The 14632-nt window shown below is 48.5% G+C and overlaps 1 protein-coding gene across 4 annotated transcripts; it reads left to right on the top strand.

The window, feature by feature from the left end:
• The first annotated feature begins 559 nt into the window (after positions 1 to 559).
• Positions 560 to 7162, top strand: LOC128795649 (leukotriene C4 synthase-like). 4 transcript variants are annotated; one of them, XM_053956632.1, is made up of 7 exons: positions 1967 to 2004; positions 2409 to 2445; positions 3063 to 3230; positions 4046 to 4145; positions 5148 to 5218; positions 5453 to 5534; positions 6350 to 7162. In XM_053956632.1, the coding sequence occupies exons 3-7, from the start codon at positions 3173 to 3175 to the stop codon at positions 6573 to 6575; spliced, it is 537 nt and encodes a 178-aa protein (XP_053812607.1). In that variant the 5' UTR covers positions 1967 to 2004; positions 2409 to 2445; positions 3063 to 3172; the 3' UTR covers positions 6576 to 7162. The 4 variants fall into 4 exon arrangements, with proteins under 4 accessions (XP_053812606.1, XP_053812605.1, XP_053812608.1 ...); XM_053956631.1 differs by lacking the exons at positions 1967 to 2004; positions 2409 to 2445 and adding an exon at positions 560 to 715 and having other exon boundaries at positions 3067 to 3230; XM_053956630.1 differs by lacking the exons at positions 1967 to 2004; positions 2409 to 2445 and adding an exon at positions 560 to 715.
• The last annotated feature ends 7470 nt before the right edge of the window (positions 7163 to 14632 follow it).

The following is a 14632-nucleotide window of genomic DNA, read 5'->3' as shown; positions in this document are numbered from 1 at the left end:
CAAAACCAACCACCTGCTCTTTTACTTTGTGAAAGGAGGACCCTCTCTGGATAGATGCTCATTTTAGGAAGACATGGTAATTCTTGTCATGCAAAGTTCTTACATTTTTTCCAAAATGCAGAACCCAGAGCACATTTCAATGTGCTCAGGAGATCTGATCCAGCTTATGCCTTGCTCTGAGTCCTGTTGGGAATCACAGAGCAGAAATTGTTTGCAGCTGTCCCCACTTCCTGGGGACACGTGGCCAGTTTTGCCTTCCTAAGGGGTAAAATAATTAATTCTTTTTTCTCTTGCTTTATTTTTAGCATGTCCTTCCTTACACAGATGAAAAATTCAAGAATTCCGGGAAAATCTCAACACATTAAGTCTAAGAGAAGCCTCCAAGGGAATGGGAGGTCAGGAGGGCAGGAGTTGTACTTGAACAGACTGAGTTGCTAGGGGCTGAGCTCTCTTTCTTTCTCTCGAACTAGAAAATTCTTTCTTCTCTGTGAGAAAAAAATTCTTTTGAATGAACCCTCCCCTCTTTTTTTCTTTGTGGTAGTTACAAAGACAGTAACTGTTCTCACAAGCAGTCCCACAGTTGTGGGTTTGGGTAGTGGCTGCAAAAGGATTTGGAGGGAAAGGAAGCACAAGTACAAACTGCATTAGAAAATATTTCCATATTTGTGCAATAGGATTGGAAGAACGAGGCATCTCCATGCTTCACGGCTGAAGGGTGAGTTGCTCATCTGCAAAATATTCTCCCTTCCACTGACAGAAAGCTCTTGAGCCATTGTATGCTTCTGAAATACATTTCCAGGGGATGTTACTGCATGTAACAATGCTGGACTCAGCACTGCTGGCTTCTCCCTGCCCTGCTGGTCCGGGCAACTAATAGGTGCTGTAAGCCCTATGGATGCTTAAAAACTCCTCCAAGGCATTGTGTTGATAATTTTTCTTCCCAAGATTATTTTTAATCCCTATTGTCATTGCAGTCCAGCTCAGAGTGTATCCCCACAGTGAAAATTAGGAGGCAGAAAGCATTATTGGCTGCAGGAGGAGGTGGCAGAAGCAACCGTGAGCACAGAGAAATGCCTGCAGAGCTGACTCAGTGGGAGGTGTGAGGACTTTGGTCTGTGCCCTCTGACCACATTCACACAGCATACCCTGGAGGGCAGAGCCAGGGAGTGCGAGAGGGATACAGCATTTCAGTAGCTCCTGCTCAGCAAATCCACCATGCAGGACTTGTCTTTGCCTAGAAGGGAACTTGTCTGTGTCAGCCTCGGAGGGTGAGGTATCGTAATATGCTGTGGTCCATGGGTGCAGAGGCTGCCCACCCATGACAAGTCTGTCACCCAGGGGCATTTGGTGCTGGGACTGGGGTACTTGTGCCTGTTCCTTGTAAGCACTGAGGGAGAACGGAAAATAAAGTGAGTTCTGATGGTGAGAAACGGGGACAAAAAAAGGTTGTGCTCTTCAGGAGTTTAAAAACAACTTGAAAAATTATGCTTTATGGAGGAGGGAGGAGGAGGGGGGAGACATCTGTGCTTGTTTATTCATTAATATTTCTACTGGCCTTTATTATATTTAGATCATGCTAGATGATGACGGAAAATTATGCTACAAGTGTTTTGTGTTTAGTGATGATCTGGAGAGCAGGAATGCTCTGTGGCAGCCTGTGCAGCTCCTCCTGGCCCAGATTCCATTGCACACATTTGACACTGTTGATACAGCTCACAGTGCACTGTCATCTGATGGAGGAGTAAGCTCAAATATTTTCTGCTCAGTTGTTTTCTTTATTTTCTTTCACTAGCAGGCTGTTATCAGACAGGAGCAAAGGGAAATCAATCATTAAGCACTGCAAGACCTCTGCCCTTCTTGAGCTGACACAGGGGAGTTCTTAATTTCTTTGACAACTAAATAGACACAATGTTCCTCATATTTCTAAACAGTCACTGCACTGAAAAAGGCTCAATTCTGAAAGAAAGGAATTAATCTTACAGTCGGTGTTTGAAAAACAATGGGGTGTGTATTTGATATTTGGAAAAACACCAAGCTGAGACATTGTTATAGCCATTTTGGGTGCCTTTATAGCTTATAGAGAGGCAGAGACCCAGAACCAGCATATTGCTTCTTAGAAAGCCTATCAAAGGCATCAGGTGTACAATATAATTTCTGTAAACTGTTTTAATATAACTTTCTATAACAGTGGTGTTCAATGATCACTTTGTCTTAACCTGCTTTCCTTTTTCCGTGGTCTGATGGGAGAATTCATTGAATGAAGAGAAAGGAAGAAAACAAAGCTGGTGGTCCCAGCAGCTTCTGTCTGTGCCAGCTGTGGTGCTGTTAGATGAGAGCTAGATAAATGAGTCTCTTCTGACATGTGAAAATGTAATTTTCTTTTTGCTGTGTCCTGGTGAATTCTGCAGGTTTTTCCCCCACAAAGAACTCACTCTGGTGTTTATGGTAAGAATTCAGTGGACTGAGGATTGATCAGAAGCCTTAAATGCACAGGCAGCATTCTGCAGGACCCATCCCCAGATAAAATATCAGTGTGTAGGACAGATCTAGAGACCTTTTATACTTTATCACATCTTCTCTTACCCTCTCAGAGTGTTTGTCACACACAGTCTCAAGTGTTGTGGCCAGAAGTCTTGTCTGTGACCAACACATGCTATCCAGAGTCTATGTAGGATTATGTACACAGGGATATGTACCTTGGAATGCTGCCTGTGCTCTGGTGTGACACAACAGCCCAAGCAGAGCTTTGGTTTCTCCTGCAACATCAGCAAAGGGGATGTGCCCCGGCCTAAAGTAGATGCCCTGGGGGGAGTGGATTAGTGGACTATTGACTGTTAGTGGGCTATTGTCCATCCATTCAGCTCCCAGTTCCCTTATCTCTCACATTTGTCTCTCTACTGGCTTTTCCTACTTCCTCTTAACTTTGTTCCTGGAAAAGGGTGGGGTGGGAACAGAAGTACTCAATTAAACCTGTCTCCACTGATTTCCATTTCCACAGTGCGTACGCTAACAGCACTCCTGGGTGCTGTCAATACCACAGACTAAATCTTTGTTTTGTTCAGTTAGAACAAACCTGGGCTGCCAGATACCATCGCAAACTGCCACATCAGCAAGGACTGAACCTGGCCAGAGGATCAAGAAATAAGATTTTCTAGGTTCTGGAAAAGTCAATATGTTGGATCAGATTCACTGGCTGGCTGCTGTGACAGTCCTGGGAGTCCTGGAGCAAGGTAGGGACCATTGGATGCATGAACTCAAGTACTGGCTGGATCAGTCTACTGTAACTCCACTGATTTTCTTTTGCTTTTATGTTTAATGTCTCCTGTTGCACTGGCACTTCACTGCTTTTCAGACCATGAACTGATATCTTGTTTGGGTTCTGGAAAGCATTCAACCAAAGGAGTGCATGGGAAGGAAGCCCTTTCTCTGAACTGACCTACCCCCTCCATTCAGAATTTTTTTTTGGTAGATCTTCCCCTCTGCAAAATTGTAGAATTTCCCTCTTTGGGCTTACAGCAGCTCCTGAAGTGCATGAAGATGTGAGCATACAAAGATCTCTGCTGTGTGAAAAGGTGGAAGTATGGACTGTGGTAGGTCCATACTTGGAACATCTCCCAGCCATGGGTCCACATTGCATGACAATTTAATTCAGTGTCTGGTTGGCTTATCTGTGGCATCAGTTCCATCCCTACACAGATATCAGAATTTAGAAGAAGAAAAAATTAAAAGAATGAAAAAACCTTGAAATTGTCAGTAATAAAGTACATCTGAACTGTGTTACAATTTTACCATCTGCTGATTATACAAGGAAGCAGATAACACTGGTAGTACATGACTGTATATTCCTTGCTTTACCTTAGCTCTGGGTCATTCCTTTTCCTTATCTAAAAGGTACCTGGGATTTTTTTCTAAATTTCTGTGCTGTGTGGGGGTGTGGGCTTAGGAGGAGATGGCAGATCTTTTTCCCCAGCCTCTGGCCAGCTCCTGACTCCACTGTGCCCAGCCATAGGACTGACTGCTGCTACTTTTCTCTCTTTTGCTGCAGCCTACTTCTTCCTGCAGGTGATCTATGCTAGGAGGTTGTTTGGCATTTCACCTCCAAAGACCTCAGGCCCTCCTGAATTTGAAAGGATCTTTCGAGCACAGTAAGAAACTCCTCTTAGTTGATGTTTGTCAGATCTCATGTAACCACACTGCCTTTCCCCTGCTTTGCTATTCCTTTCCTGGAACTGTAATTAAGCAATTACCTTCCTTGAGGTTAATCAATGGGTTGAAGAGTCAACATTAGGATTAGGTTGGCTTTTGAATCCTAAACCAGCCATTGCTGATAGAAACCACACAGGAATCTCTGCTGTACAGTGAAGGGCTCTTAAAGACATAACCTTTGGTGCCTGAGACTTAGACTGGTTTTATCCAAGTGGTACCAAACCACAGGCAGCTTCAGCCCTGCTCTGAATCTCACTCACTGGGAAGGACAAGTTCCCAGAGAAATCTCAGCTGGTGCTGGGATGAGGATAACCCAGCATGTCTGCTGTGACTTCTGCACTAAGGCTGCAGTGGGGAGGGAGGAGCTTTCATGTTGTTGTAGCTGACCACTGGGAAAAAAAGTAACTGAATAGCTTGAGCTGCATGCCCTCAGCCATCTCCTTCTTTGCTCCTTCACTTGCCTAGACTCAGCTTCATCCATCATCTTTTGGTGCAACAGTGCCTTTGGGAGGACAGGGCATGGCATACAAACAATTCCAACAGTTATGTGCTCCCTCCAACTCCTGCACAAAGCCAGGCTGCTCTGGCCTCACGTACTTGAGGGACAGACCTTCCCTACAGCTTGGGGCTTTGGGGCATTGACAGCAGGGTTTGAGCTGTAGCACTTGGGAAGCAGTGGTAGGAGTGGTTCATGGAGCCTTTCTGTGCACAATCTGACCTGGGAATCTTTTACTTAATTTCTTGTAACCTGGAGACCCTGTTCTTTCCATTGTTTAATTTCTGTGAATAAGTCTGGGACAGGAACTGGAGCCTGGAGGCTTTTTATGACAAGATTAATTCTAAAAAGCAAAAGCCTTGAGTGTCTGGAAACTGCTAGAGGAAGCAAAAGAAGAAGAGCTTCCTTCCTTTCCCTAGTTTATGACCTTTCTCTTTCCTGCCAGGGTGAACTCCTCTGAGTATTTTCCCCTCTTCCTGGCAGTTCTGTGGCAGGCTGGACTCTTCTTCCATCAAGGTGAGAATATCCCATTACCTGGTTAGTCACTGGATCTGTTCCCCTGCGTGCTGCCTCAGTCCTCAGGTCCTGCTTAACTTCCGAACAACAAATTAAACAGTAATTCTGTCTCTGATGGGAGGGTAGAGCCAGATGACACAGAGTGTCTATTCCTTAACTTTGGGCTACCTCCCTGGTTCCAAGTAGCTCCAAAAAGCCTTTGGAGATGGTCACTGTGATCTCTCCTAAACACAGGTCTGGCTGCAGCCTTGGGTCTGCTCTATCTCTACGCCCGCTACTGCTACTTTATGGGATACAAGGCATCATCCTCAGAAAGGTAAACACACTCACACACACTCTTGCATGCTCTTACACACAGCTACACACTCTTGCACACTCTTATACACATACTCTTGCAGATTCTTACACACTCTTGCACACTCACACACAGACAAACACAGACTCACACAGTTACACACAGTTACACATAGTTACAAACACAGACTCACACAGTTACACAGGTACACACACAGTTACACACACAGTTACACACACAGACTCACACAGTTACACAGTTACACACTCACACAGTTACACACAGTTACACACACAGACTCACACAGTTACACACAGTTACACACACAGTTACACACAGTTACACACACACACAGTTACACAGTTACACACACAGACTCACACAGTTACACAGGTACACACTCACACAGTTACACACACAGTTACACACACAGACTCACACAGTTACACAGTTACACACACAGACTCACACAGTTACACACTCACAGTTACACAGTTACACACACAGACTCACACAGTTACACACACTCACGCACAGCAGCACTCAGGGACTACACGGTAACCCCTGGGCAGTTGTTTTTGGAAACATAATGTACTTTGGGAGAGCTCAAGACACTTGAGTGCTCTGGGGCTCCTGCATGACTCAGCCTTGTCTCCGAGGCATAACGTGAACGTGGATACAGGGCTGGGGCAGCAACACAGATACTGGGCAAGGCTGGAGCTGCCCCAAGCCCTTTTGGGTGTGTGTGTTTGCTCCCTTGAGGTGGAAGCAGGGCATGGGACTCCACGCAGGGGGCAGGGGACAGCCAGGGACTGCCTTTCAACCCACTTCTGCAGGGAGGAAGGGGCTGTTCCCAGGCAGGAAGATCGATGTCAGCAGCTGCCTCTCTCCCACCAGACTCACCCCGATATACTTCAGCGCTGGAGTTCTCTGGATTCTCATTGCAGTGTCAGCCCTGGGCATCCTGCATTTCTTCCTCTCTCACTATGTGGGGCTGAACGTCCTCCAGCTTCTCACAGCATGACCCACTCCTCTGTGCTTCATCATTGTCCTCATCTTTGAGTCCTGCTCCCTCCTGCCTGCCTAAACAGACTGGCTGCAACTCAACAGCCCTCAATGAGAAATCCACCCTCACCCGAGCTTTTAACACCTCCTTCCTCACTATCCAGCACTGGCAGGAGCTGCTGAGCAGTTTAGGAGATATTTTTCCCCCATGGCACTTTGTGTGACAAGTGCTCCACATCTGGCGGCTCCATTGTGTCTGATGCAGAAACAACAACCCCAGACAAGGACATATAAAAGCAAACTCTTCTCAGTCTGAGTTTCCCAGTGAGTTGCCAAAGGGAAGTGCCATGTGTTCCCCATTATGCAGCAGCTCTGCCCTCAGCCCAGGCACAGATTCATGCCAGTTTTCCAAGCCCACACCTAAGAAAGGCATTTGTTTGGAACCAGATGTGGGCTGAGACATAACAAAAGAGGTGAGGGATAAACTGGAGTAGCCACCAACATGTTGTGCAAAAGTCTGTTGGTGCCTTCATGCTGGTTATCAGCCACTGCTGTAAATCAGACTCTGAAAACTCATCACCATTGCTGTGTGCGCCACTTCAAACTCAGCCCAGTGACAACAGGCAGAAATAAAAGGTCACTGAACTTGCTGTGCTGGGTGTCTCTTTGTGAGTCTGCAGCTAGCAGAGAACAAAAACATGAGTGTGTGAGTGCAAGGTGGCTGCCTTTGTTTCCCTGACATGGAATCCAACAAAGCCTGCAATCCAGTGTGTCATGGGAGGAGAGCTCTGAGGAGGGAGAAGCTGATTTTTGGAGATGTTGAACTCAGCATTTCCAAAAATTGGGTACTGATTGGGTACTGAGCCACTCAGCACCAAAAAGTGTTTTTCCCAGTGCTCAGGTCCCTCCTGCATCAGGAGGGGCTGAATTTTCATGAGTCCAGTATGCACAATACTGATGCTTTTGGCCACTGGTGCCCTCATGTTAGTGCCACAGGAAATGCCAGCAGTGCTCCGTGTGTCATCATGGGGGGAATTCACACCAAACCCAGAGACTGAAAATAATTGCATGAGCATGATGCCAGTCCAACCACATTGTAAAATCCACTGCTGTCCCTTCCTTTTCCTGGCAGTAGGCATATCTGGACTGTAAGAACAACAGGCAGGGGCTTTTTGGAGGAAATGATTAATTTTTTACATTGTTTCTTTTCCTTCCATGCATTTTAAATTGGCTTCTCCAGCAAAGCCCCCACCTGATTTCCCTTTCAGGCTCTCCTGCCTTGGAGTCATGCTGCTGCATTGAAACTGGCAAATGCTGCAGGGTAAGGCTTAAAGCCAAACAAAAATAACTGTACAATATATTTCTCTGCAAAGCTTTCAGTGCAGCAGGGCCCCATCTTCACCAAAATCCTCAGGTGTCACAGCAAGATAAACAATAACTTTTTCTCCTGGCATCTTTGGTAACACATTTCAGAAGAGTTTTACCCCGCCTGTGCCTTAGCAAGATCAGGGAGGAACAGATTTCACAGTGAGATTTCACTTAGTCTTTGCATTAACAGGTCCTACCATCTCCTGAAGTTGTTCCCCAGTCCTCAGCTTTTTACCAGTATAACCAGTCACCTCCCAGAGAGTTAATGCAGAAGGACCAGCCCCAGCTGCTGGTGCAGGTCTTGACTCTGCATCAAAACTCTGTTTTCTGTGGTTAGTCCAAGTGGGTTCCAAGTCATTGGTTCCATAGACACAATCTCTGTCTTTTATCCTACAACCAGTTTTCTAAACTCGCTGTATCAACCTGGAGCCACTGCCCCCCTCAGCCCCACTTGTGTCCGCTCGGTGTGTGACAGGGCCGCAGGATGACTCAGAGGAGGGAAATTAATGATTCAGCAATGAGATTGTAGCCGGCTTCTCCCCTTGGATGCACAGAAGACCATTAAAAATCCTGGCACGGCGCAGTCAGGCTCTGGCCTTGGTGGCTGCCATCACCAGTTCTGCCACAGAAAATCTGACGGGCACATCATCAGCCCTTCAAACCCCTGTCAGAGGGGCCATTTCAGGTGCCCTGAGCAGAAGGGAAGCTGCTTCTGTCCAGCACGGCTGCTGTCATTGCTCTGCTGCTTCATCAGTCAAAGAAAACCACTTTACACCAATCGATGGTTCAAACAGTCGATGATTTTGGGATTTACTCAATTCATTATACTGCTGCCCAGTACGTTGTGCTGGTGCTGTATGGCATCAGTTTGCCCACCTGAACCTGCTGCAGAAGTGCTGAGGGCCCGCTGGGCTGGCACAGGGTGTGCTGGGGGGGCTGCACCTGCCACCCCGGGTCACCGTCCCTCAGGTGTGAAAGCCACCCCGTGAGCATCACTTTAAAGGTGATCCAGCCGCCAGCGGCATTGCTGCGCTCCCGTGGGCTCTGGTCCAGCGCTGAGAGGGAGGGTCCCACCGCTGCCCCCGCCATGGGGGCCAGGCCTAGGCCGTCAGCCCCGCTCCCGTCGAGATTCCCCTGTTCCCCCCGAGATTGCTGTCCCCTCTCCCCCCGGGATTTGTGCCCGCCCCGGCCCCCGCCGCTTCTCCCCGCCGTCGGGAGAGGGCGCTGGTGGCCCGCGGCTGAGCGAGGGTGGGGCGGGGGCGGCGGGGCCCCGGGGGTGTCCGAGGGCAGCGACCACCGACGGCCCCGGGCCCCCCGCCCGTGCCCCGGCACCGCTGGCTGCGCCCCGAGAGTGCCCGGGGCAGCGCTCACCAGGCAGCCGGCACAGCCACGGCCTCTGGCACTCATCCACGAATCTGCCTGCTTCGAGTTTGATCCGTGCTGGGCCAGGCTCTGGCTTAAAGGTATTGGGTAGGGGAGTCCCGGAGCCTCGCAGAATCTCCTGGGGACGCTCACGATAGGCATAAAGCAAAGCGCTCTGCGGACTACAGCGCTCCTTCCTGCTTCCTCCCCTTACGGCTGCCAGTTCATTGCCAGCAGCGGGGAGAAAAAGCGTTTGGCGTGCTGTATTTGTAAGCAAATCCACTCTGATAATGCCACAGGGTCCCAGGATAAGCAGGCAGCCAGAGGGGAGGCCAGCAGAGAGCAAAGGAAACCCGCAGAACCAGCGAGAACTTTTTTTATCACAAGAGATACAGAGGCTGAACTTGTAAACAAGCCTCTGTCCCCGGCGGGGCGGGTTCCACGCGAGTGACGGTGGCAGTGCAGAGAGCTCTGTCCCCGGACAGAGCAGCTGCCACCTGCCGCAGGCACCGCCGGAACGCAGGTGTTGCCACCGCCGTGTTGCCACCGCCCCGTTCCCAGGATCCCAGCCAGGTTCCTGGAAGGTTTTTGGAGCAAGGTGCAGAAGTTTGTAGCTTATATTCTTGAAAATTTCAAGGACACCCACGTGTACTTCCCTATCCGTGACGTGCTGGCCCGTGCCGGATACGTGCTGGTGCGGGCAGCGGCGGCTTTACAAGTGGCCACCAGACCGAAATATTGTGCTCTGGCATGAGGAAGAACAGCACCCCCAAGCCCACGGAAGAGCACCCCAGTCCCGCCGGAGCGCGGCTTGGTGGGACGGATGGAGGACACCCTTGAATTTCCCCGGGAAGCAGGGCTGCTAACTTTCTTTGGGGAGGTGTTTGGGAGGGAAACTCCCGTGGGGCCGGGAAAGGAGGATACAGCTGGTGGCCCCGGCTTTCTGGCATTGGCATGTCAAGCAGGTTTCCATAGCACCAGCATCCATAACACGGGGCCGAGGGGAGGGAGAGAAGTAGGTCAGACAGGGCTAACAATACCCAGACGTGTCTATCTGTGGCTCAGCCTGACCCAGGAAAGGGGTGAAATGGAGAAGAATGGGAGAGAGAAAGAAAAAAAAAAAAAAAAAAAAAAAAAAGAAAGTATCCACAGTCTGAGCAATGCATTTCTTGCCTTCAGAAAAATGAGGACCTTGTAAAGCCACCTTTGTGTATCAGCGCTGAGCAACCGAGACTAGCGCCCACCTCCTGCCCATCTGACAAGGGAATTCAAATGCTAATTTGGAGCCAGACTTCTCAATAGGCCTTTATTTCTGCAGCAGCACCAGGATCAGAGCTCTGGGTAGCCAGCCGGCAGGAGCTGTGAGGATGAAGTCTCCAGAGCAGGACTGTGGGACACTTTCCTTTCCCCTCACCGTTCCTCACTGTCACTTTGTTACCCCTTTTCTTAGTTTTACTTGTTTACATGCAAATACCTTCAAGGGCAAGGAAAAAGAAAGGCGAGCACATGGAATTGTGTGAGTGAAATGCCCCCGCTAGTGACCCATTTTATATGCTGAGTCTGCAGAGGCCTCGCTGTCATTGTCACAGCATTTTGGGGGTTGCCTGCTTTGCAGTACAGCCGTTTTGAGCTATGTCCATCAATGCCAAAAGTAGGAAGAACATTATGGGTAGTGAGATCCAGAGCGCTCTTGATCCGAGCAAACATATGGACACACAGATCTGCTGGGTATGTAACAGAGCAAGGTGAGGGGAAGGAGTGCTTTGCTCAGGGGTAATTGGAGAGTGTGGGTGCAAGAGCACAACCCTCAGTGGAGAGGCTGACATGGACTGGGGTGAAGAGTGTGCCTGTGGCTGACCTGTGTCATACCTGCGGCTGGAGAACACAGTGCTTGGCTTAAACATCACCCCCACACCACCACGGAGTAGATGCAGCAGTGGATGCAGGCACAGGGTGTTTCAGACAGGCCAGTGAGAGCAGGCCCCTCACCTGCAGGCAAGTTCTTCCCTTACATTACCCACAGGCCACAGCCCAGTGCAGTAAAAAGCGTTCCTGCACTCGATAGTGCGGTAAAGTCTAAGCAAAACCACAGCTATCTGCAACTTTGTATGTTAGCAGGTTGGGAGGCCAGGAAAATCCACACTCTAAAGTTACAATTTGCCTCATTCCCAGCAATTACCACTTGTAAGAGAGCTCCAAGAATTCACCTTCCCCCAGGTAAGGGCAGAGCCACCGTATATATATGATGGACAGGGCTTAACATGGCCCTTTGTGAATGCCCTCCTTCCAAAGGAAAACTGACCACCTGCTGTGGAACCTTAGGGAAGAGCATGGCCAGCTCCAGCCCCCAGCGATGCTGTGCCAGACTCTGTGTTCAGGGACTAAAGGTAAAAGTTTTGTGGGAAGAGCCAAAGGGTGAGCACTCAGGAGGACTCCCAGAGCACTTCCGGAGTGAGAGAAGGAAAGAAGATCTGTGCCTGAGCACGTGCATCAGCTGTGTTGCTTTGATGTGGCACTGGCTGACAAGAGAAAACTGGGTGACCCCAAATTACTAAGGCAACATTGCCTGGAAGGGTCAGGGATCATCATTCCAGTGCGGTCGAAGCCAGTGAGCTGTTGTGGTCTCTGCTTCTGAGCCTGCAGTGGGCAAGTGACTAAAATAGGCTCCATTTCATGAATGTGGTTGGCCAGGATAACAAGAGCTCAGGACTGCTGTCTGCCCTGATACAGTACCACAGCACACTCTCCCAACATTGGACTGAGTCACCCCTCTGTCCAGCATCTACAGCTTTACAGCTCGTTCTCCATTTGGGAGGGCGTGAAGAAATGCAGACAAAGCTCCTTGGAGGTATGAGCATGGCCACTTTCCACCTCTCTCCTGGCAGCACACAGATGAAGTGCCAAGGTGCTGTGAATGTTCTGCCTGAGTGAAGAAACCTTTCCCGGGAGCAGCCTGATGAGCTCAGCACGGCGCTCTCAGCCAGATGGCTCCTGGACCAGAGCTGACTCATGCCCACAGAGCTCAGGCAGCAGAACTGGCAGATACCTGCAGCACCTTGTGGGAGACACCTCACCCCAGCTGGCCCTGCACTCACAGTGGGGCAGCTCCAGTGGTAAAAACCAGGTGTTCTGTCCACTGCTATAATTATAATGCTGCAAAACTGAAATGGTGACAGGCCTGGGTTCCACTGACAAACAGAGAAGAACCAGGCTGGTGAACTTTTCTGAGCCCAGAAAGGGTGTAGCCATCGAGGGAGCAGAATTCTTCCACTCTCACAGTGGCAAAGGATGGTGAGCACAAGCTGTGGATAAATTGATGGCACAAAGGGAAGGGTGACAGCTTCTAACAGTGCAGCAGAGGCCTCAGAGAGAACAAGGGACTTGGGTATCTGCTTTCCACTAAAATAGTGTTTATAAACCTCCCCAACTGTTTTCCAGCTTGGCTTCTTAGTGAATTACAGCTTAGGAAAGCTGGGAAACATGAGCTACATCCAATCCATGCTGTAATGCAGATGAATAAAGGTAAAAAACAAAGGTGAAAAGGAAGAAAGGTGAAGTGTAGCCAAAAATCCTTTTAAATTGTCCAAATCAGACATGGGAGGGAGACTGCACTGGCAAAGCTGTGAACTGGCAGCATTAGTGGGTGATGAACGTGGCCATGTTATCTAATATGGCAGAATACTCATCATGCATTTTTAACTGTTTTGCTTCTATTTATCACAGTGTCACAGCTAGAGGCTGTTTCAAAAGGCATGGGGAATAACAGAAAGGTTATAATTGGATGGTAGGGCTTTTAACTGGAGGTCACACACACAGAGAAATATATATCAGTAGTATAAGACTTCCATGTATTCCCTGTTTTCAGAGCCCACATGAAAAACAAGTCAGCAGTGTTTACTGAGAGTTAATCAGGTTTGCATATTAACCATAAGATCCTGAATTATAGGTGCTTATATGCAAACCTGAGGCACATGCAACACATGTAGCTGAGACATGAAAAATGAACTCTGTGATGGCAGCAGCAGAAGAAATGGGTAATGGCTAAGGAGGAAAGGGAAGGCACACACAGTGACGATGGACTGCGTTTTGTCATCTCTTCAGAGCAGGTATTTAATTTCTGATCAATTCTCCTGTAATGGCAAATGCTGATCCATGAAAGAATTGTTGGCAACTATTTTTTGCATTGCAACAATATCTCCAAAACCAACTCAGAAATGAGCATCTGCTTCACTCCCAGACACACAAAGTGTCTCCATATGCTTGGATGACTATGGAACCCTCCAACCAGAGCTGCAGATTTTCTCCATTATTTTCTTGCCCTGGAAAGAAGTGTAAGCAAGATAACAAAGAGAGACTAAAACAGAAAATTCTTGAGCAGGTAGCAGGTTTCAAGAGCTTTACTTCAGTCCAGCTTAACACTCCACATGTGTACTCGGCTTTATGCATCTCTCTGCCGGCTGGACTGGGGTCCTCTCCATGAACCTGTAGGGAATTTGGGATGTTGCACAGGGGCTGTGACTATCCAGCAGATTTTTACTCTGGAGGCCACCTTGATGTCTCAGGTTTTAGCTTTTATATTTTTCAGATTCTGTACTGTTTTAGTGTGTAGTTCTGAGCTTCATATTAGGGGATGGTGAGCTCTCTTCACAGACTAGGTAGACAAAACAATTCCTTCTCTAGCTGGGGACCAAGGACAAATTATCCAAATCTCAGGCCCAGGAGCAAAAACAACATGGACTGAAGAGAGAAAAACAAGCAGGATGGGACTTTATAACCTAAAGCTATAACTGGACAATTAACTCCAATATGCAAATGGAGCAGAACTTACAAAAGTAAGAGACCCCTTGACCAATTGTCCATTTTGTGACCATTTTGGTTCATCTGGGGTGTAGCCCTGGCTGGGCTCTTGTACTGCCCAAGGTGTATCCACTGAGGCCTTCTAATAAGCACCTACTTTATTCTTTAACTCTCTCTAGTGTCTGTTCTAGGTTAGCCTTCACAAGGCATCAACCTGTTTGCTATTCCCTACCTGATGCACTACAACACCCAGCAGGCTGAGCTTGGCTTGGATTACAGCCCTCTCTCCCCCAGCTGACTTGAATGAGGCAAAACCTTCTGGGAATGCAAATGGGAAAATGAGAGCAGCTCCTCTCCACTGCTGTCTGGGCAGCAGGTGTGCCTTTCCCCATCGCAGGAATGAAACAGTGAACTTCTGAAGTAGAACAAAGCCCTTTCAGGAAAAAAACACGTACCCAGAGCTGCAGCGTGAGCTGTGACAGACACACTGGATTTCAGCTGGGTCTGTTGGAGGGGAAGGTGCAGGTGTCAGGCTCACACCATAAAACAAAAGCCAGGTAAACATGATGCCTGAGTCCCAGAAGAAA

This window comes from Vidua chalybeata, chromosome 15 (genome assembly GCF_026979565.1).
Source record: "Vidua chalybeata isolate OUT-0048 chromosome 15, bVidCha1 merged haplotype, whole genome shotgun sequence".
Taxonomy (NCBI): domain Eukaryota; kingdom Metazoa; phylum Chordata; class Aves; order Passeriformes; family Viduidae; genus Vidua; species Vidua chalybeata.
This window is presented reverse-complemented; position numbering and strand designations above follow the sequence as displayed.